This window comes from Tursiops truncatus, chromosome 20 (assembly GCF_011762595.2).
Source record: "Tursiops truncatus isolate mTurTru1 chromosome 20, mTurTru1.mat.Y, whole genome shotgun sequence".
Lineage (NCBI taxonomy): Eukaryota > Metazoa > Chordata > Mammalia > Artiodactyla > Delphinidae > Tursiops > Tursiops truncatus.
This window is the reverse complement of record NC_047053.1, coordinates 47,043,311-47,063,451: the sequence shown is the minus strand read 5'-3', so window position 1 is coordinate 47,063,451 and position 20,141 is coordinate 47,043,311. Positions and strand designations below refer to the sequence as shown.

Below are 20,141 nucleotides of genomic sequence, written 5' to 3'. Positions count from 1 at the left end.
AGCTGGGCCCTGCAGACCCACACCCAGACGTGGAGAGGGGCCTGCAGGCCCCCCTGGGACAGCTGCCCCTAGTCTTGCTGGTACTTTATTACTGAAACTTTCCAACCTGCAGAGAACGTTCTGGGGTGCCCCAGTATCAAGCGGGGTCTCCTGTGTCTGCGTTCTCTGCCCACCCCATGGGATCTGGGTGTGAATTAGTCATTCTCCAGCACAGTGCCAGCTGAGCTTTCCTGGTCTACCGAGCATTAGGGTGGCTTTTATTAGGTTTGGAGTCCGGGTCCGAGGGAGGTGACCACCGCCACCAGCCTCACCAAGCAACCTGCCAGCATGGTCCCCACATGGACGGCTGCTGGGGCACCAGGGGGCAGTGGCACAGCAGGGCAGCCCCATGGCCAGGGTGAGTCACACGGCCAAGCCCCACACCAGTGCGCCGGCCGGGAGGTGTGCTCCCCCTCCGTGGGGCCACCCAGAACTGGAGGTGAGCGCGCGCTGTCCCATCGCTGGCTCATCTGCCTCTTCTATCCCCTCTCCCACCCCCAGTACATCGACGCCATCGGCAACAAGCAGGGGGAGTTGGAGAGCTACGTGTCCGACGGCTACAAGACTGCTCTCACTGAGGAGAGGAGGAGGTTCTGCTTCCTGGTGGAGAAGCAGTGTGCCGTGGCCAAGAACTCCGCCGCCTACCACTCCAAGGTGGGTGCTCACTCTGCGCGGGGCCGAGCCCTTGTTGGCGAAACGACTGCTTCCCCCGGGAGCACCGGGACGCGTCCAGCCTGGAGCTGTTGTGAAGGAACATTGTGCTGAACATCCCATGTGTTTTGGATTTCCCCAGGGCGGGAGTTCTGGAAGGAGAGTTACCAGGTTAAAGCTGCAGATGTTTTAAGACTCCCGTTAGAAGCTGCGGGCTGTGTTTTTGAGAGCACTCACACTAACAGCCCGCTAAGAGGGTCTCCTCCAGGGATCGAGCTCCTTGGGAGGGGCTGCAGTGCCAGGGAACCCCTACAGAGGCCAGCTTAGGCCCCCGGGGCCAGCGAGACCCAGAGGACACACCTCCCCTGCAGGGACAGGTAGCTTCACTGAGGCTTCTGTTCCTGTAGTGCACAGGTAGGAGCTGGGGTGGGGTCAGAGCTGTCTGCGGGAACATTCCAGAACGTTCTGAGAGTTAGGTGTGGTTAGGCAGCTCAGCCAACCGGGGAGGCCCTCGTTTGTGTCCTTTTTCCATAAAGGGCTTCTGCGGGTCAGCACCTCATACACATGCTTGATCTGACTCAGCTTCTGGTCCCCAGGCGGGAGCTGCCAAGGAGACAGATGCCCTCCCTCCGCGGAGAGGCTCCTGCTTGCCTGGGCCTGCCCAAGGGCCTGCCGCCACCACAGGTGCAAAGCAAGGACGGTGACAGGACTTACGTCCTTTGCAGGGTTGGGGGTCGGGCCACCCCACCGAGTGCGGCTTTGCCGGCAGGCCCTGTGCCCCGAGGGCTCACTGGCAGCAGGGCGGTACTTGCTGCAGTTCTCCAGCAGGGCCTCCGCAGCGCCCACGCGGCCCCAGGCAATACTGTGGCAGGCATATGCGCCCTCTGGCGGCTGGGCCCCGTGACTGGTCAGGGAGAGCGCAGGCCCATACGTGCAGGAAGGGCAGGAAAGCAGTCCTTTTCCAGGATGCCACCATCTCCGTCTCCTGGGGGGCCTGATCATGTGTATGCGAGACACGACAGCTAACTTTCCAGGGAGCTGGACGCCAGGCCCCTGGTAGGTTTCAAAGAGGCACAAGCCCCCCGGGCTGGGGCACCGGGGCACGAAGGCAGCACCACCCCAACCTATTCCCAGCAGCAGGCGCCCGGCATTTCCCTGTGCCTGGGTTCAGGCCCGACAGCGACAGGGCCGTCATCAGGGTGGGAGCCCTGGGCTGCGGCGCCCTGATCCTGGGTTGTCCCTGTTAGTACAGGGTCCCTGCTGACCCGCTTTCTCACCACCAGCCCAGACCCATCAGCTATTTCTCTCAACCAGGAGCCAGTTAGTAAATATCTCGTTCTGGTTATTGCACAGAGAAGTGGCCACAGATGGGTAAACCAACGGACGTGGCTGTGTTGCACTCAAACCTTGTTCACAGACGAGCAGCCAGCCCTCGGGTGGTTGTTTGTTGGCCCCTGGTTTAAAGCAACAGGTGGTAGAGGGGGCCACAGCCTGCTCCAAAGGGCTGTTTGTCCAGCAACCTCCAGTTTCCCCATGTGGGCGCCACCTCCCTGCCCCAGACACAGGTCAAAAGAAGTGGGAAGAGAGACTTCCCTGGCGGCCCAGTGGTTAAGACACGGCGCTTCCATTGCAGGGGGTGCAGGTTCAATCCCCGGTCAGGGAACTAAGATCCCTCATGCTGCGCAGCACTGCCAAAAAATGGGGGGGGGGGGGGGAAAGTGGGAAGATAAGTGAGGAGAGACAGTGAGGGCTGGACAGACCCTTCCGAGGTCCTGGAGACCGTGACTGCCCCAAGCTGGGGGGCAGCTCCACCCAGGGGGGGTCTGGGGTCTGCAGTGGAACATGGGTTGTGTCACCTGTTGCAGGTAGGGTAGCCCACTTTGGTCAGAGGGCCAGGAGAGGGGGAGGGCACAGCTGCACCCCAGGCCCTGAGTGTGTCCGTGTCGTGGACACAGGGCCCCTGAATGGGCTGCAGGGAACCTCAGGCTGGTGTCTCACTCTGGCTGCACCCCCATCCTGGGGCCCCGGTCAGGCCTGTGGCTTCCTCATCCTTTGTCAGGCCCTGTGCTCTTCTGGCTAGCTGTGTCCTGGGCAGGCCCTGGTGCACACTGGAGGGACAGCTGGGCTTGTGGGCCCCTGGGTGGTGCCCTGATCGTAGCTGGGCTTTGGGCAGCTCTGTCCCTTCCCCACGGTCTCCTCTGTCCCTGCGAGGTTTCCTGGCCCTCAAGTCTGCCCAAGTGGCGCTCTTCCTAGTATCTCATGGTTTGCCCACAAAGGGCCTTTCTGTTCCGTGGCTGACCACTTGAGCACCTGTCCATTTCAGCTCCCTCGGGCCCCTGGGGAGGCCCGCCCTGATCAGGCCTTGGTTTGATCTCACTCCTGAGGGTCCCTCGACTGCACAGCTCACTGCATCTTCTCAGCCCCTTTCCTAGGTCGGGGGTCAGGGACTTACAGGTGGCTCATCTGGCTGTAAGGTACCCACCTGGTGAAGAGCAGCCCTAGCCAGGTGTGCCCCTCCCGGGGTGCCAGGCGGGAGCCAGGGGGCTGCATCAGTGAGGTCGGCAGCAGGCCCTGGGCTCCCCCAGCCCTGCGGGCAGGCTACAGGAGCCTGCGGCCGGCCCTCATTGCCACCCTGTTTGGCTTTCTCCGCTTCAGGGCAAGGAGCTGCTGGCACAGAAGCTGCCGCTGTGGCAGCAGGCCTGTGCCGACCCCAACAAGATCCCAGACCGCGCCGTGCAGCTGATGCAGCAGATGGCCAGCAGCAATGGGTCTATACTCCCCAGCGGCCTGTCGGCCTCCAAGTCCAACCTGGTCATCTCAGACCCCATTCCGGGGGCCAAGCCCCTGCCGGTGCCCCCTGAGCTGGCCCCGTTTGTGGGGGTAAGTCCTTGCTCTGGAAAGCTTTATGGGGGTGTGGGGGGATGGCCCCCCTTGGCACCAACGGTTGGCATCCCGTAGCAGCTGGGGTGCGCCCCTGCTGGGGGCAAGGGGTTCTCCACACTGGCCTCACCCGGGCCGGGCCCTCCTGCCACACCGCCCCCATGCCGCCTCTTCCCGACAGCGGTTGTCTGCCCAGGAGAACACGCCGGTCATGAATGGCGTCTCAGGCCCCGACAACGAGGACTACAACCCCTGGGCTGACCGCAAGGCCGCCCAGCCCAAGTCCACATCTCCTCCGCAGTCTCAGAGCAAGCTGAGCGACTCCTACTCCAACACGCTTCCTGTGCGCAAGAGCGTGGCCCCCAAGAACAGCTACGCCACCAGTAAGAGCTCCGCTGGGGCCCCGGCCCTGCCCGTAGTAGTAACATCACACCTGAGGGGAGGCTGGGGAGGTCCAGAGGCTCGCAAGTGTGCATGCCTGTGTGCAGCACCCCGGGGGCCCCTTTGAGATTGCCTTCCTGGACCCCTGGGCTTGGCCAGGCTCCCCCATTAAGTGAACATGATAGGGCGGGGCAGGGTGGGGACGCCAGCAGCTCAGCTGGTGACAGGAGCAGGTGGATGACGCTGGGGAGGGCTTTGCCGACCGTGGCACAGGTTCCCGCCCTCCCACGTCTGCCGTGGTCGGCACTCTCCCTCCTGCAGCCCCACCGGTGGCCTCGGCCCGTGAGGGTCTCCTGAGTAGCAGATGGGAAAGCTGAGGCTCAGGCCCAGAGAACTGCCCCCGCTGATGAGCGGCAGGCCAGAGGCTGAATCCGCACGCGCCCCAGCTCCCGGCCCTTCCGCAGTGTGAGCCACGCAGCCCTGGAGGCCTGGTAGTCGCCCATCGGGATGGACAGTCCACCTCCAGGCCCACCTGGGGCCTCCTAGCCGCTCACCGTCGGGCAGCTGAGCTGACGGGAGGGTGACCGTGCCCTTACCCGCTCGGGGCAGAGATCCCCCTCACACCTGCCCTGTCGTCCCGGCAGCCGAGAACAAGACCCTGCCCCGCTCGAGCTCCATGGCAGCTGGTCTGGAGCGCAATGGCCGCATGCGGGTGAAGGCCATTTTCTCCCACGCGGCTGGGGACAACAGCACCCTACTGAGCTTCAAGGAGGGCGACTTCATCACCCTGCTGGTGCCTGAGGCCCGTGACGGTTGGCACTATGGCGAGAGCGAGAAGACCAAGATGTGAGTCCTGTGTGGGCAGTGGGAACGTCGGCCTCATGACCTGGTCCTCAGACGTCCTGACTCTGGGCTCTGGGTCCTCCTTTGAACTGATGGTCCAGGTCCCACGCTTCTGTTGGGAGGGACAGATGTAGCCGAGGGCCCCCCACCGTCCCTCACTTCCACATCCCCTGACCTAGCCCATCATCCCACGTGTGCCCTCCCAGTCAGCAGAGGCCAGCCTTCCACCCCAAAACCTTTCCGTGCATGTGAGCAGCCCTCGCGCTGGGGTTCTAGAAGTGGCCTTGAGCCGGATGGGCCGCGCCGTCACGGCTTAATCGAACGCCTGTTGCCCAGAGGCTGCGCCAACGCCTGGCTCTTGTTCAGCCGGGGCCCGCCCAGGTCAGGGGCTGTCCCGTCCCACCTGCACGCTTCACACCCCACTCCACCGCCACCACCATTGTCTGCATGCGTCTGTCCGCCGGGTGAGAGACCCCTGCCCCGGGGCAGAAGCAGCCTGCCTTAGCCGGGAGGAAGATGCTGCGCGGAGCCTGGCTCTGGCCCACTGGCAGCCGCCACCCTTGAGGGGCAGCTCTGAGGAGCGGGGGCACCGGCAGGGCACCCGCCTCCCCCAGGCAGCCTCTCACGTTGGTGCCGTGGTTCTGTGTGGCCAGTTGGGGCTCCGCCCAGCTGGGCCACGTGGCAGGAAACCAGCCCTGTTTGTTGAAGAAGTAAGAGCCCTGCTTGGGTCCTGGCACCTTCCCTCACCCCCAGCCTGGCTCCCGTCCGGAGCAGGGCAGTTCCGAGCTGCATGCATGCCCCGCGTGGGTGCTGCGGTCTCTTGGTCTCCCTGGAGCGCGCACACGTGTTCCCTCAGGTGCAGCCAGGCCGGGGAATGGGTGGGACTTGGCGCCGGAACGCAGAGGCCCTGGCACACTCTGACAGGGTCTGCTCTTCCAGGCGGGGCTGGTTTCCCTTCTCCTATACCCGGGTCCTGGACGGCGACGGCGGTGACAGACTGCACATGAGGTGAGCATGCCGACAGGGGCAGGTGGCCCATAGCTCTGGGAAGGGGCTGCGCCTTTGAGGCCCTAGGGTGCAGGGGCGCGGAGGTGCTCTGAGGGCGGCGTCTGAGAGCCCCGGGGGTCGCTGCCAGCTGTGGGGGGCGGGGTGGGGGCCCCGTGAGCCCCCCAGGTCCCTCTGGCCCTCGGGAAAGCAGGAGACGCGCTGCCGGAGCCAGCAAGGGGCTGAGCGGCTGCCGTAGGGCTCGGCTCCCCTCCCGCCTGCACGCTTCACACCCCGCTCCTAGGAGGGGGCTGGCCCACCGGGGCGGCGTGGCTGCACCCCAGGCCCCAGAGAGCAGCCTCTCGTTCCGCCTCCCTTGCGGGGCCCGGCGAGGTGGGGGGCCCGAGCTGACGGCCCTGCGCCACGTCCCCACAGCCTGCAGCAGGGGAAGAGCAGCAGCACGGGCAACCTCCTGGACAAGGAAGACCTGGCGCTCCCGCCCCCCGACTACGGCACATCATCCCGGGCCTTCCCCGCCCAGACGGCCGGCCCTTTCAAGCAGAGGCCCTACAGCGTGGCCATGCCTGCCTTCTCCCAGGTGAGCTGGGGGCCTTGGCAGGGGCCGTTGATGGGTGGGCTCGGCTGCAGTCCTGTGTTGGCACCTCCACCGGAAGGCCGTGGGCTCGGGGGTCTGGGCCTGGCATCTGCACCCCTGCTGTGGCCACCTCGGGGGGCACGGCCAGACGTCCTCTATAGTCTCAGGGCTCTAGAGAAGGCACGGCGGCCCCTCTGCCTGCCCTTCCCTCGGGCTCGGGTGCTGCCGGCCTTGAGACTGCACTGGACGCTGCCTCTCGGGAGGAGCCCCTTCCCTGAGAGCCGTGGGGCTCCTGCCATCATGGGTCCGAGTGCAGACGAGTGCCTGCCACTCAGGGCCTGAGACGTGGCCGGAACCTTCTAGTTAGTGTGTTTCTGGGGCCCTTAGGAGGCAGGGCCGGGCACGTGAGGTCAGGCCACCTGGTACCAGGCGACCAGAGGCAGAAGACTGAGGCTTGGGTCCCCGGTGGATCCCCTGATGGATCCCCCGTGTGCCTGGTGGTCTTGAGGTCAAGGCGGGGCTGGGGTGTGAGTGTGGACGGTGCTGCACAGCTCTGCTGGGGAAGCTCGTGGGGTGGAGGGGGCCCAGGCTTCCAGGACGTTCATCTGCTGTGGCTGCGTGGTAGGTGGGGGCCAGCAGCTCTGTTCCGGTGCCGCTCTCTAGGGCAGGGCCTCCCTCGGTTTGGGGATTGGGGGGCCCAGCCAGATGGGAGAGAAGAGAAGAGAACTCAGGTTTCTCTAGGGTTTGAGCAGCCAGAGAGTTGACCCAACAGCTGGGGCTCCCATATTGACAGTGTGATGTCAGAAGTGGGTGAGGCAGGGAAGGGCTCTGGGTGCGTGGTGGCCGACTCTCCCTTCCAGCTGTCCCTGTCCTGTCCTCGGCCACCTCTCCTTCCTGTGAGGAGGGCTCAGCTGGCATATGCTGTGTGAGGTGTCGAGGGTGGAGGGAGCCGTCTTCAGGGAATCGACGGCTCAGGCAGAGTGAACACGTGATTCGAGACAGCTTAAGTGGTGAGAGGGGAAGGCCGAGGTGGTGTGGCCGGACCCTTGGATGGAACCTTTCAGAGAAGGTGATGTTGGGACCAGTGGCCAGGGCCAGCAGCAGGGAGGGAGAGGCTGATCCCACCTTGGGAGAGGCGTGGCGCCTCGGGGGGCCACAGGGCCAGGCTGCGGAGCAGTGAGACGCTTCAGTCCCTCTGCAGCCTCACCCAGGCCTCGGCTGGCCTGGCCTGGAGAGGTCTGACCACTGCTTGTTGCTCTCGCTTCCTGGTTGCTGGTTTTGGTTTTGATGCTTAGAGAGCTGAGGAGGGTGTCCCCAGTACCCCTCAATGGCTTTGGGGCGGCAGCTGCTTCAGGGCCAGGAAGCTGCAGCTGGGTGTGGGGTGCTCAGGGGCCGGCACAGGCATGCATGAGGCAGGCGTGCGGGTGACCTTCGGTGCAGCCGCCCTCCCCACGCCAGCCTCCGCCAGCCTGGCTTCCCCGATGCCCCACCGTCAGTGGTTTCAGCCTCTGGGTTCCCCAGGAAGCCCTCACTTGCCAGGTGTTCCTACCATGTGACCTGCAGGGCCTAAGAGCCATAGGGAACATGGTTGGAAGGGCATCATCAGGTGGTCTGTCTTGTGTGTGCCCGGGAGCGTGAGCTCACCGTCGGCCGCTGGCCAGATAAGGAGACATCCCTGTGAATTGGGAGGTCACTGCTCAGGAGGGGAGGGGCCCCTTCATGTCCTCAGCTGCAGGCAGCACTGCACACCCTGGGGTTAGGAGGGGACCCTGCCCTGCAGATCTGGCCTCACCCCCTGAACCCCAGCCTGACCTGTTTCTTCCTTTCCTCCCCAGGGTTTGGATGATTACGGGGCACGGGCCGTGAGCAGGTAAGGGGTTTTGAGACTCGTCTTGGGGAGCTGTGGTTTTGGGGAGCTGTCCCACCGGAGGCTGGAGTTGGGTGTCTCCCCTCCCAGGCCTGCTCTGTTGGGGCCTGGCTGGAGACCATGGTGTCGCCACTCTGAGTCAGTGAGCGGGGCCCAGGGTGCCTGTTCTCTGCCCCTCACCGCGTTGTGCCTTCCCCCAGTCCGCTCTGTAGGGCAGGGCCCTCGGTGCAGGATGCCCTGTCCCCTGGCAGTAGCCCAGGGTCCCCAGATAACGCCGAGTGGGGGAGGCAGCCCCTCCTGGAGCTGCCTTCATGCTCCCCTTGCGGGCAGGTGGGTGGGTTGGAGCAAGCCGGGCCTGGCCCTGTGCCCAGGCCGGAGTCAGGGACCCACTGCAGCCACTACTGGGACTCCCATTCTTTCCTGGTGGGGCCCTCGGGCTGCCCACAGCCGCAGCATGACCCCCTCACCTGGTGGTTTTGTGGCCCTGCTCTTTCCTGGCGTCCACACCTGCTTGTCCAGACCTCGGCCAGGAGGGGGGCCCGCCCCTGGGCTCGTCTCCCCGGAACCAGCCCAGGCCGGTGCAGATGGCTCAGGGCTGCAGCCTCCTGAACCCCTGACCCGGGCGCAGCCCTTGTCCAGGCTCTGGGGGTCTCCTGTCACCACTCCCCCAGGGCCGGTGGCCAGTCGCGCGGCTGGGAGGGCAGCTGCGGGGGAGGTGTGCGGCCCGGCAGCTGTCCTGTGCTTTGTTTCACAGCGGCAGTGGCACGCTGGTGTCCACAGTGTGAGGACGCTGACCCCGGGCAGCTGCTGCTCAGAAGAGCTTCCGCCGTCTCCCCACCCCCCCCACCCCGGTCTGTCTGGTCTCCATCGGTTTCCTCCTCGGCGCTCGTTGGTTTCTTCCTGGGTTGTTTCTCTTTCCCACTTGCCCCCTCACCCCCGCCTTTTGGTTCGTGACCCCAGACTCTGTGATCCCCCAGGGTCCATGGTGCTGCCCCATCTCCGCTCCCTGTGTTTACACGCCCCCACCCGTGTGTTGGGACCTGCCGCTGGGCAGCGCGGGCGGGGTGTCCTCGCCGCTACTCCCCATCCGCCGTATTCATGACACACTGTCCCTCTTTGAAGGCTCACCGTGAGCCAGGTCTAAAAAGTTTGAAGAAAAAGAAAAATCTTTAAAAAACAAAAAAACAAAAAGATAAAAAACAGGAAAAGGACTTTTTTTTCCTGAAAAACAAAAACAGATATGCATGGACTCCGGTGTACGTACTGTTATCTCTGCATCTGACCCCCCAGCACACGCTGGCACCTGTGTCAGGAGAGGGAGGGTGCTGGGGGCTCCACAAGGCTTGTGGCCCCGGGGGCATCCTTCCAGGCCGCATCCAGAGAAGGGCTCGGGCTGAGCCGGGGGGCCTCCTGAGGAAGCTGGCCGCTCCTGTGAGGGAGGCCGCAGCCCCCAGCCCTGCCTGCCCGCCAGGCCGGGCTCCTGACCGCTTCCTTGTCCCGGACGCCATTGGACGATGTACAGACCAGAGCACGGCGCCAGCCTCGGGGCGCCGTGACCGCACAGTGCACTGGCGGGGAGGGGGACCGGCCGCACTCGGACATTCCAAAGACTTCCAGAGACCACCCCCAACCCCACGTGTTCTGGAAATCATTTCTTTAACCAGCCTGTGAAGGAGTGAGGGCGGCTCTGGGCGCTACACCCCTGCACCTGCCGTCGGGGAGCAGGCAGTCCCTGCCCAGTCCTCCCTAAACGCTCTCGTCTCTCTGTGTGTCTTGGTGACTTCAGAAACAGACATGCTGGACTGAGTGGCTGGCTACTGGTATTGCCTCTTCACGCCTTGAATCTGGGAAGTGAGCGAGGGCGCAGCCGCTCCGTCCTTCCCGCCACGGGAGCCCCCGTGAAGCTGTGGACGCTCCTTTTTTTGATGTGATTTAGCAAAACCCTCCCACCCCCTCCCGTGGACTAGAACATGGCTGGTAGCATTTGTGAGAGAAGCAGCTCAAGACGCAGACAGACCCTGTTTTATAATTAAGGAAAAAACAAAGCCAGAACATGGACCTTTGTAAAAAGAGCCTTCTATGTTGGTGTTCTAATTTTGCTAAAAGATCTCAAATCCAGGGGATTCCATGCTCAATGGATGAATGTAGACACAAAACCGCAAAACTTGTATGAAGATGTAAAGTGCTGAAAATATTTTTCCTGTTTCCTTTCGTCTTTTTTTTTTTTTTAATCTGAATTGTGCCCTGTACTGCAGTTGTTTGAATAAAAGTTTTATTTATTGCATCGAGTTGGGTGTGGCGCCTCCTTCCAGCCCCTCTGCGTGTGTCCGGGCCACGTGCAAAGCCTGGCCTCCTCGCCGACAGAGTGACCAAGGTGCAGAGCGTGCCAGGCCACACTGCTCTCCCTGGGGGCGCCTGGGGAGGCCCGCACCTGGGGGAGAGCCACATGGGCCTGATCCAGGGACGCCCTGCTTGAGCTGCTCCTTGGAGCTGCCTCCCTGCAGACCCCTCCCGCGGGCTGGAGAGCCAGCTCTGCCCTGTGGCTGGTGGTACATGCTCCTGGCAGCATATGCTAGCTGCCAGGCGTCCCCCCATCCTCCATCCGGCTTATGTCCCCTCGGAGTCCTCAGACCTCACTCCCACCTGCTCCACGTGCATCAACTGAGCCCTGTGTTTCCTTGCAGTGCCGATGTGGAAGTGGCCAGATTTTGAGCGGCCCCTGACTAGAGTTAGTAAGTTGCCCTGGTTTTCTTATGCTGGGGTCCGAGGGTCTGCTGAGCCTGCGTCTGCTCTCGGCTCTGGGTCTTTGCCTCCCTGGACCTCTCCTTGGGCTCTCGGATTTCCTCCCTCTGGAAGCTTGCGGGTCTGTCCTGGCCCTCTGTCTGGGTTCCCTGTTGCTTCTGCTGGGTGCTTTGGCCATAATCGGGGTGAAGCCTGGTGATCAGCTGCGAGGCTGGCTTTGGGCTCCTTCGGCTGAGTGCCCCTCAGACCGGTCCCTGAGCGTGGGTCTGAGCCCGGCCTGGCTGGCTCCTGGGTTGGTGAGTATCGCAGCCCCTCGAGGGCTGGGGAGACCAGGATGGGTGTGGGGATAGCGCCATGGCCTGTGCCCAGGTGAGAGCCACAGGCACGCGGGAGCAGCAGCATGCATCTGCCCCGCAGGGGATGAGCAGATGCAGTGGCCCCGTTCTGCGCAGGCTCAGCTGCTGTCTGCCCCGACATGGCTCCAGGGGGCTACTCCAGGCTTCCAGAGCAGGCCCCAGGGGCCTCCTCCAGCTCCCAACTGGTGATGGTCCCTTCCCCTGTGCCCTTGGAAAGCAAGCGCCAACAGCTGGGGTGGGGCGTGCAGGGGGAGCCCACTGCTCTGGGCTCCTGTGCCTGGGTCTGGGCAGCACTGCTGCCCCTCTGCCCCACCCCAGCCCTGTCACTGAGAAGTCTGCTGCGCGAAGCTGGCACGTGGGCCCTTTACAAAGATGGTCATCACTTCACCTCCTTGGGTGTCATGGAGATGCCATCCTCCCTCCCTGTGGGCAGCAGGTCCTGGACTCTCCCTCTCCCTCCTTCACTGCCTTTCTTGTTTTTTTTTTTTGGTGTGTGTGTTTGTTTGTTTAGGCCACACTGCGTGGCTTGTGGGATCTTAGTTCCCTGACCAGGGATCAAACCCGGGCCCCCAGCAGTGGAAGCGCAGAGCCCTAACCACTGGACTGCCAGGGTTTTTTATCTATATATATGTTTGTTTGTTTTTTCCTGCCTTTCTCTTGATGAGTTGCAGTGTGAGTTCTGGAAAACTCTAGAGACAAGTGCTCCTGAAATTGGGGGATGGGAGAAATGACTTTGACCCTGGCTCAGCAGTGGGTGACCTGGGCCACTCTCCTCCCCTGCATCTATCCCTCTTCTTCCGAGATGCTTTGAGACACCTGCATCTCCCGCCCCCACCTCTGCTGCCCTCGTGGTCCCTCTGAGCTGGTGGAGCCCAGCTGATCTCACCCACTGGAGGTACTGGAAGGGGGTGAAGGCTCAGGGAGGCTCGTGTGGCCTCTGCCTAGAACCCCACCCCTGGATGGAGGGCAGAGCCCCAGGGGCACGGCGGGCGGGGGTGCACTCATCTCTGGGAGCTCACAGCACGGCGGCCGCAGGGTCTGCCTGTCCTGATGATCCTACCAGGTGCGGGGGTGTCACAAGCCACCTCTGGTTGGTTGAGGGACGTTGCTCAACTTTGCCAGAGCTCACAGCCCTGGGAGGAGGGCCGGGGAGGAGAACGACTCAAGTCCAGAAGGGCCGACGTTCTGAAGTTGTGCCACGTTTTAAGAGGAAAACGTGGAGGAAGTTGAAATCTATGCTGTGACTGCTCTTCGCTCCTTCTCTGCCCCGGAGTCACCACAGGACACAAGCCATGCTTCGTGCTGACCGGGCTGTTCTCAGAACCACCCCCTTTCTTATTCAAGAAGTGGATTCAGAAGATAACCGAAGGTGATTCCACCAAATCCTCAGTGACGAATGTTTCATGAGCCTGGACCCGAATGCTGCTTGGCTGCAGGGGTCCCACCTTGTCAGGCTGTGGGGGTCTGCAGAGGACTGGGTGGTGGGGACAGCCATTCCTGGCGGGGGGCCTGGCTCATGCCTCCCTTCACCATGCCCGGGACTTCAGGCCTGCCCCCCGGAGGATACAAATCCATTCCGTATAAAAGCTACCGGCTGTCCCTGTGTCCCTGCTCAGGAGGGGGACAGAGCCCAGCCACCAGTCGGGCACCTGAGTGCCTGGTGGCCCTGCCTGGGGAGGGGCCCTGGCATCCTGACAGCACTGGCTCTCGCATACTCCAGCGTCTCCCATTTGGGTCAAGAAGAGCTTGTTCTGTGTCTGGGTGGTCGTCTGTTGATTGGCCCCGGCGTCCACCCCTGGGCAGTGACGGACGTCTGCAGGACAGCAGGATCAGCAGTGCCTCAGGTCCAAATCTTGTCATGTTTTGTCATCCCAGTGTTGACCCAAGTCCCTCACCTGGGGTCACTCAGGTGCCCTCCCCGGGGGTAGCTCTTAAGCCTGTTCTTTCACAGAACATCCCAGAAGGTGGTGAGCACCCAAGGGGGCCTCACACTTCCTCTGATGCTGAAGGGTGGGAGTGTCCCACCCAGGGGTCTCTGGCTGGGGCTGCAGGAGGGAGTCGCTCCAGAGGTCTGGAGTGATTACAGCTGCCACCTCCTTCCTCAGAACCTGCAGTGTGGACAGCACATGCTTCTTCCATGGTCACACTGTTTTGGGGGACGGTGTGGGTCAGAGGCCAGACACCCTCTTCAGGGAGGTCTTCCTGGTTCAGGTGGTAGTGTGGGTTTGCCACTGACCCTTTTTTTTTAATTGAAGTATAGTTGATTTACAGTGTTGTGTTGATTTCTGCCATGTAGCAAAGTGACTCAGTTATACCTGTATATATTCTTCTTTATATTCTTTTCCATTATGGTTTATCACAGGATACACTGAATGTAATTTCCTGTGCTATACGGTAGGACCTTGTTTACCCATTCTATATATAATAGTTTTCATTTGCTAATCCCAAACTCCCAATCCACCCCTCCCCACCCCTCTTCCTCCTTGGCAACCACAAGTCTGTTTTCTATGTCTGTGAGTCTGTTTTGTAGATAAGTTCATTTGTATAATTTTTTTAGATTTTATATATGTGATATCATGTGCTATTAGTCATTCTTCACTTAGTATGAGAATCTCTAGGTCTATTCATGTTGCTGCAAATGGCATTATTTCATTCTTTTTTATGGCTAATATTCCATTGTGTATATACCACATCTTTATTCATTTATCTGTCAGTGGACATTTAGGTTGTTTCCATGTCTTGGCTAGTGTGAATAGTGCTGCTGTGAACATAGGGGTGCATGGATCTTTTTGAATTAGTTTCATCTGGATCACATGGCAACTCTAGTTTTGGGGGGAACCTCCAGACTCTTTTCCATAGTGCCTGCACCAATCTCCCACCAACAGTGTAGGGAGGTTCCCTTTTCTCCACACCCTCTCCAGCATTTGTAATTTGTAGACTTCTTAATGATGGCCATTCTGACCAGTGTGAGGTGGTACCTCATTGTAGTCTTGATTTGCATTTCTCTAATAATTAGCAATGTTGAGCATCTTTTCATATGCATGTTGGCCATCTGTATGTCTTCTTTGGACAAATGTCTAGTTAGGTCTTCTGCCCATTTTTCGATTGGGTTGTTTGGTTTTTTGTTGTTGAGAGGTATGAGCTGTTTGTATATTTTGGAAATTAAGTCCTTGTCAGTTGCTTCATTTGCAAATATTTTCTCCCAATCTGTAGGCCGTCTTTTTGTTTGTTTACGGTTTCCTTTGCTGTGCAAAAGCTTGTAAGTTTGATTAGGTCCCATTTGTTTATTTTTGCTTTTGTTTTTATTGCCTTGGGAGACTGACCTAAGAAAACACTGGTACGATTTACGTCAGAGAATGTTTTGCCTATGTTTTCTTCTAGGAGTTTTATGGTGTCGTGTCTTATATTTAAGTCTATAAGCCATTTTGAGTTTATTTTTGTATATGGTTTGAGGGTGTGTTGTAACTTCGTTGATTTACACGTGGCTGGTCACTGACCCTTTCTGATGAGAATGTAGGTGCGTCAGGACACACCCGGCTGGAACTCCCTTTTGCCCCTGGCTCTGGTCAGCACAGGTGCCATCCTCCCTTCTCTGGGTCCCTTCCCCTGCTGGGTCCCCGACTCTGGATGGACAAACCTGCCCCGTTTCCAGCCCCACAAGACCCCCCGCCATGACCCTGGCTGCAGACCGCCAAGGGCATGGAGCCCTCCTCTAGGACAAGAGTCCAGTCAAGGCGGCCGCCCCCGTGGCTGCCCTGCATCCTCCGTCCCAGGGCAGGTGACGCTGGTCACAGCAGAACCTCGGTTTCAGAATCTCCAGGCTGCCCCTGCCTGGGGCCAGTGGGGCTGAAGCACATCTGCTCAGACCCAAGCCTGGGAGGCCAGAGAGGCCCTGAATGAGGGAGACTGAGGCCCCGCCGGCTGGAAGGGCCTTTCATCAGGTGCAGATGTTCCGAGGCAGGGGTGGAACGGCTGCGGGTGCTGCCAACTGTCAGGCAGCATCTTGGAGATGCAGATCAGTCTCCTCTCACTAGTTCATCCTTTGGACTCAGTTGTTCAAAGTGCCTCAGTGTTTTAGAAAATGCCAGGTCCTCAGGCAAACACAGGGTTGCCCACCCCACATTCTATCTTCCTGGGCACCTGGACAGAGCGCCCACCCAGCTCCTGTGGACGCCCAGCCATGTCAGAGGCCACTCCCGCCCCAGGTAACGGCTCCCGTTCAGGCCGAGCCCTCCGTGTCCCACGCGCCATCCGTGCTGTCACCCTTGGGACTGCCTGACGTCCCCTGGCCTGCTCTCCTGTGCCGTCTCCACCTGGGCAGGTCCTCGGAGCCCGCCGAGGAGGAGAGGCCTCCGTGAGCACGAGGCCAGGTGCCAGCCCCACCCTGCACTCATCTCGTTCCATCTCAGCCCCTTGTCTGGTGCGTCTGTCTGTCTGTCAGCCGCAGCCTCGGCACGCAGGGGCAGGCACGGCTCCTCTCTGAGGAGGCGGTCAGCCCCTCCGCAGGGGCTGCGGGCGTCCACTCCTACCAGCCCCGTTGTCGCTGGGGTGCCTGCGCCTCGTGTCTGTCATGTCGGCATGGGACGGGCCACTCTCTGGGCCCCCAGGATGCATGGGCTGGGCTTGTGCACTCTGCTGAGCTGTGGCTCTATGTGTCAACAGCTGTGTCCTTGCAGATGGGCTCAGCTGCTGCTCCCGGGCAGGTGACGGGGGCGCTTGGCCTTGGGGGGCGGCGCACCGAGCTCGGGTGCGGCTCATGTGGGGCTGCCTCAGGTTGCAGAGAAAGGACCAGGGCTGATGTGGCGGGGCCCCCCCCATGCCCACCCACCCTGCCTGTGGGAGGGTTGACGGTTTGAGGTGGGGCACCTGGGGGGGGGTGAGCAGAGGGTGGCGCGCTGGGGCTCAGCTGGCCTTGCGGACAGCGCCCCTTTCTGGCTCTCCCCTGTGGCCTCTGCCACCCCCGGGCCCTGAGCTCAGAGGCTGGGCCATCGGGGTCCAGGTGGGTGCCGTCTGTAGCCACAGGGCGGCGCTCAGCACCCCTCCCGAAAACCACTCAAACCACTCTTCTCTCCTCTTCTCAGGAATCCCTTCGCCAGCGTCCAGCTGAAGCCGACGGTGACCAATGACAGGTCTGCCCCACTCCTCAGCTGACGGCCACATCTGCACCCACTGCCTGTGGGGCTCCTCCTCCCACACCCTGACCTGTAACCTGTTTTGTTACAATCTGCTTGCTCCCCATTTAGAGAATTGTCTCCTTCCAAGCCCTTCTGCCCCCACCTCAATCTGGCCTAGGCTGGACCCCGGCTGTTCCTACAGGGTCAGGAGGTGGCATGGCCGTGGCCAAGGAGAGTGAGGGGAGCAGGGACCTGCTGCCTGGGCTGGGCGGCCAACCTTTTGAATCAGGCCCATCTGTCGTGTGGGCCAGGGAGCCCCCAAGGTGCAGGGAGGGCCATCGCATCAGCTTGTAGCTGTAAGGGGAGCCCCTGTCTGGTCAGTAATGAGGCCGCCCACCTGTAGTACGTGCCTGCGGCAGCAATGCAGGGGCAAGGGGAGGGGAAGGGGAGAGCGAGGGCCGGCCTCCCTTCCTTGGATTTAGTATGAGCACAACTTCCTGGCAGACCCCTGATTGGGGCTTTGCTGGGTCTCCCCCCTGCCACTGGCAGTTTTGTGGGCCTCTCTGTCCCAGTTTCTCCCTGCCCACACCCTAACTCCCATCCAGAACTGGCTGCAGGGCCCCCAGCTCTCCTCCCTGTCCCCAGGGTGGTCGGTGCTGTGGCCTGGCTCCCCAAGCTCTGTGCCATTGAGGGGGCCTACCCCAGGATTCCTGGGTGGGCCCCCTCAATGCTCTGGCTGTTTCCATATTTCAGCTGAAATATAAGATTTTAGAAGCTATCGGATCCATGCTGTTTGACATTTAAGGCTGAAATACAGCCGTGCTAATAACCACGTTGGTGACAGCAGTCCTTACCTCAGGAGACGTTCAGTTCCGGGCAGCGTTCGCTTGCTCCTCCCAGACCCTCCCAGGAGGGGCTCTGCGCACAGCCCAGAACACGAAGCACAGGGGTTGGGGCCCCAGAGGCTCTCACCTTGCAGAAGCTGGAGGCAGGCCAGGTGAGGCGAGGCAGGGTCACAGGGCAGATGTTTGCGGTGGAGGGGCACAGAAGCCCCACCTCCTCACAACCCACCTTGCTCCCAGCTCACCGCCCCCTCACCCGGCCTCCCCGTGCTGAGGGACAGGGGCCACCCCTGGAGAGGCAGGAGGAAGAGCTTCCCGGAGAGGTTCCCTCTCACCCTTACCTAGGTAGGGCCAGCTTCCAGGCAGGAAGTGAGGGCTGCAGGCGTCAGTCCGCTGGCCCTGTTCTGGGAAGACACCCCAACCTGGGCACCCTAGGGGCCCAAGGTCACTGTGTCCCTCCACCAAGGTGTGCCAAGGACAGCTAGAGGAAGGGGTGGTCTCCCTCCTGCATCCCCCAGTGGTCAGAAGGGACTATAGGGACCCCACCCCAGCACAGCCCATGCCCCCTCCTGCCCGAGGCTTTATCTGCAGACTCCGAAAGAAAACACGCTTAGCACGAAGGCTTTTTTCCTTAGTTTTGATTTCTCTTAAAAAACAGACAAGAAAGGAACAAGACGATCATTGTACCAGCATCATAAGCCTCAAATAAACAAAAAAAAAACAAGTTCAAAACAAGTCCCCACCCACACCCCCACCCCAAAAGCAACAATAAATTTTATGTCTCTTTGGCAACAATAACTTAAAAGCATCCCTCTTCCATCTGTTCTGACAACAGCGTTACAAAAATACCACCTGTGCTGCCCTGCCCCACCCTCCCTCCCAGCTCCACCCCTTCCCACTGTCTCCATCCCTGCAGTAGGAACCCCCTGACACTGACCGTGGGGGGCAGCCGCCACTTTCCTTTGGCAGCTGGGCCGGGCTGGGCCCTACCTTGCAGAGGGGAGCCACAGACACCTCTAGACAGACAGGGGCTGAAGCAGCAGGACTGCGACCTGAAAGCCCCCCATCTTTCGGGCTGCCCACCTCAGTCCCCTCGCAGGGCTCCAGTGGGACCCAGGCAGGAGCCGGCCCATACCCTGTGGGAAGGGAGAGCTTACGGTCTAACTGATTCAGTGAAGGGGAAACAGCCACAGACTTGGAGCGGGGACCCACGAGCCCGGTGTCCTCTTCTTGCACTGAGCAAACCCTGAACCGGCAGAAGGGGCAAAGGGGGCAGGGAGAGGCCGTCCTAGCAGGCCTGTACCTGCCCTCTCACCTGGGGTGAGGACACAGCAGCCTGTAATACACCACAGGAACCTGTAGGCAGGGCGTGCGAGGGCCCCTGGCCTCAGAGGCCAAGCAGTCTTGACAGCAGGGGGCCGGGGGGGAGGGGGCAGCTTCAGGGTGAGGGGCGGCTGTAGGGCATCCCTAGGGCCTAGCAGCAAACCCAAGTGTCCAGGACAAATCCTGCCCCCAGGGCAGCACAGGGCTGGTGTGCACAGATGCTCTTATGTCCAGCGCCTGCCCTGCTCCTCCAGGGTGCTGCATGGGGCACCGAAGCGCTTGGAAGCTGCTGCTGACCACTGCCAAGATGAAAGTCCCCACCACTCTTGGTCACCATCCTCGCTGCTGCCGGGGAGAGAACCGGCAGGGGATCCAAGCAGGGGCTGCCTGGGGCTCAGGCCTCTTTACAGCTGCCCCCAGCACCTGCTGTAGGACCTGGCAAACATGTTTAGGGAGACACTGGGGCCACAGGGACTCCTGAGAGCACCCTCCCCTCCAAGGACAGCCAGAGTCCCCTCGCCCAGGGCTTTCACCTGGCCTCAATCCCTGGCTTACGGGCCACTGAGCAGCTGGGGCTGCAGCAGGCCTACCTGCCTGCCTATCTAGGTAGGAGCCAGACGATTATCCTTCCCGCCACATCACCAGGGATCGGGCCCAACAAAGCTCAACGTCAGCCCTCTGAGTCCTCTTTTTACAGGTGGGAAAACTGAGACCCGAGCAGGACTGGGCTGGCCAGGGTCACACACTCGCCTCCTGGTGACCTGCTTGCTTGTTCAGATATCCATTAAGGGCACACTGTGTGACACAAACAGACCAGCACATCCTTCCCTAGAGGCTGCAGCCACATGCCAAGGGCCGCAAGGGAGGGGCTGGGTCTGCCAGGGGGACAAGATAAGTAGGGGCATCTTAGTGAAGGTGAGCTTTCAGGGAAGCCTAGTAGAATGGGGTGGTGGCAACTGGGCAGGTATGAGCCCACCTGGTCTGAGGTTGACAGGAGTAGAGCTTGGAGGGAGGAGTGAGCTAAGGCCCCTGAGTAGGGCCCCACGTGGGCACCTGAGCCACCACCACCATCTCTGGACAAGCCATTAGATCTGAGATGGGGGGCTGGTGGATGAGGCAGACCAGCAGGGGCTGGGAAGGTTCTGGCAGGAGAGGCTGCTGCAGGTCAGAGAGCAGGGTGGGGGGCACTCAGTGTCCAGCCTGGTGCCTTCGGAGGAGGGAGAAAAGAGCGGGGGGGTGCGGGGGGTGGGGGTGGGGCAGGGAGTGGACATCCAACCTACATCCCGAGAGTGCTGAGCCAGCTTTGTCTGGGGCACTGCATCTCCTCAGGGCGGTGAGGAAACGTGCCAAGGTGGCCACAACAAACAGGCCTGGCGTGACCTGACCTCTCTGAGCCTCAGTTCCCCCGTCTGAAAACTGAGCTTGTCCAGAAAACACGAAATAACGAGCGTAGGGCCTCGCGCCCAGCAGGTGCCCTTCCCAGCCGCCCTCACCACTGTCCTGACTCAGTATCCCCTCCCGCCA

At 61.2% G+C, this 20,141-nt stretch overlaps 2 protein-coding genes across 28 annotated transcripts in view; one reads left to right on the top strand and one right to left on the bottom strand.

Moving 5' to 3' along the window:
* BAIAP2 (BAR/IMD domain containing adaptor protein 2) overlaps positions 1-18,092 on the top strand; it is a 71,425-nt gene extending 53,333 nt beyond the window's left edge. The window contains exons 7-16 of one of the 14 annotated variants that reach the window (XR_012328433.1): positions 541-693; positions 3,346-3,570; positions 3,752-3,953; positions 4,596-4,797; positions 5,734-5,802; positions 6,214-6,376; positions 8,209-8,243; positions 10,925-10,972; positions 12,141-12,233; positions 12,547-14,984. Coding sequence is in view for 8 of the 14 variants with exons in the window: in XM_033847602.1 (XP_033703493.1) it covers positions 541-693; positions 3,346-3,570; positions 3,752-3,953; positions 4,596-4,797; positions 5,734-5,802; positions 6,214-6,376; positions 8,209-8,243; positions 16,420-16,489 (1,119 nt within the window). In the remaining 6 variants the exon portion in view is untranslated. Of the gene's footprint in view, positions 1-540; positions 694-3,345; positions 3,571-3,751; positions 3,954-4,595; positions 4,798-5,733; positions 5,803-6,213; positions 6,377-8,208; positions 8,244-8,994; positions 10,529-10,924; positions 14,985-16,419 lie in introns of those variants that run through there. The other 13 variants (XR_012328432.1, XR_012328431.1, XR_012328430.1 and 10 more) reach the window with 13 other exon arrangements.
* AATK (apoptosis associated tyrosine kinase) overlaps positions 11,808-20,141 on the bottom strand; it is a 45,350-nt gene continuing 37,016 nt past the window's right edge. For 12 of the 14 annotated variants that reach the window (XM_073797220.1, XM_073797225.1, XM_073797219.1 and 9 more), the window contains one exon: positions 11,808-19,824. In XM_073797220.1, coding sequence (XP_073653321.1) covers positions 19,703-19,824 — 122 coding nt within the window. In that variant the 3' untranslated portion in view covers positions 11,808-19,702. The remainder of the gene's footprint in view (positions 19,825-20,141) is intronic. The other 2 variants (XM_073797223.1, XM_073797221.1) reach the window with 1 other exon arrangement.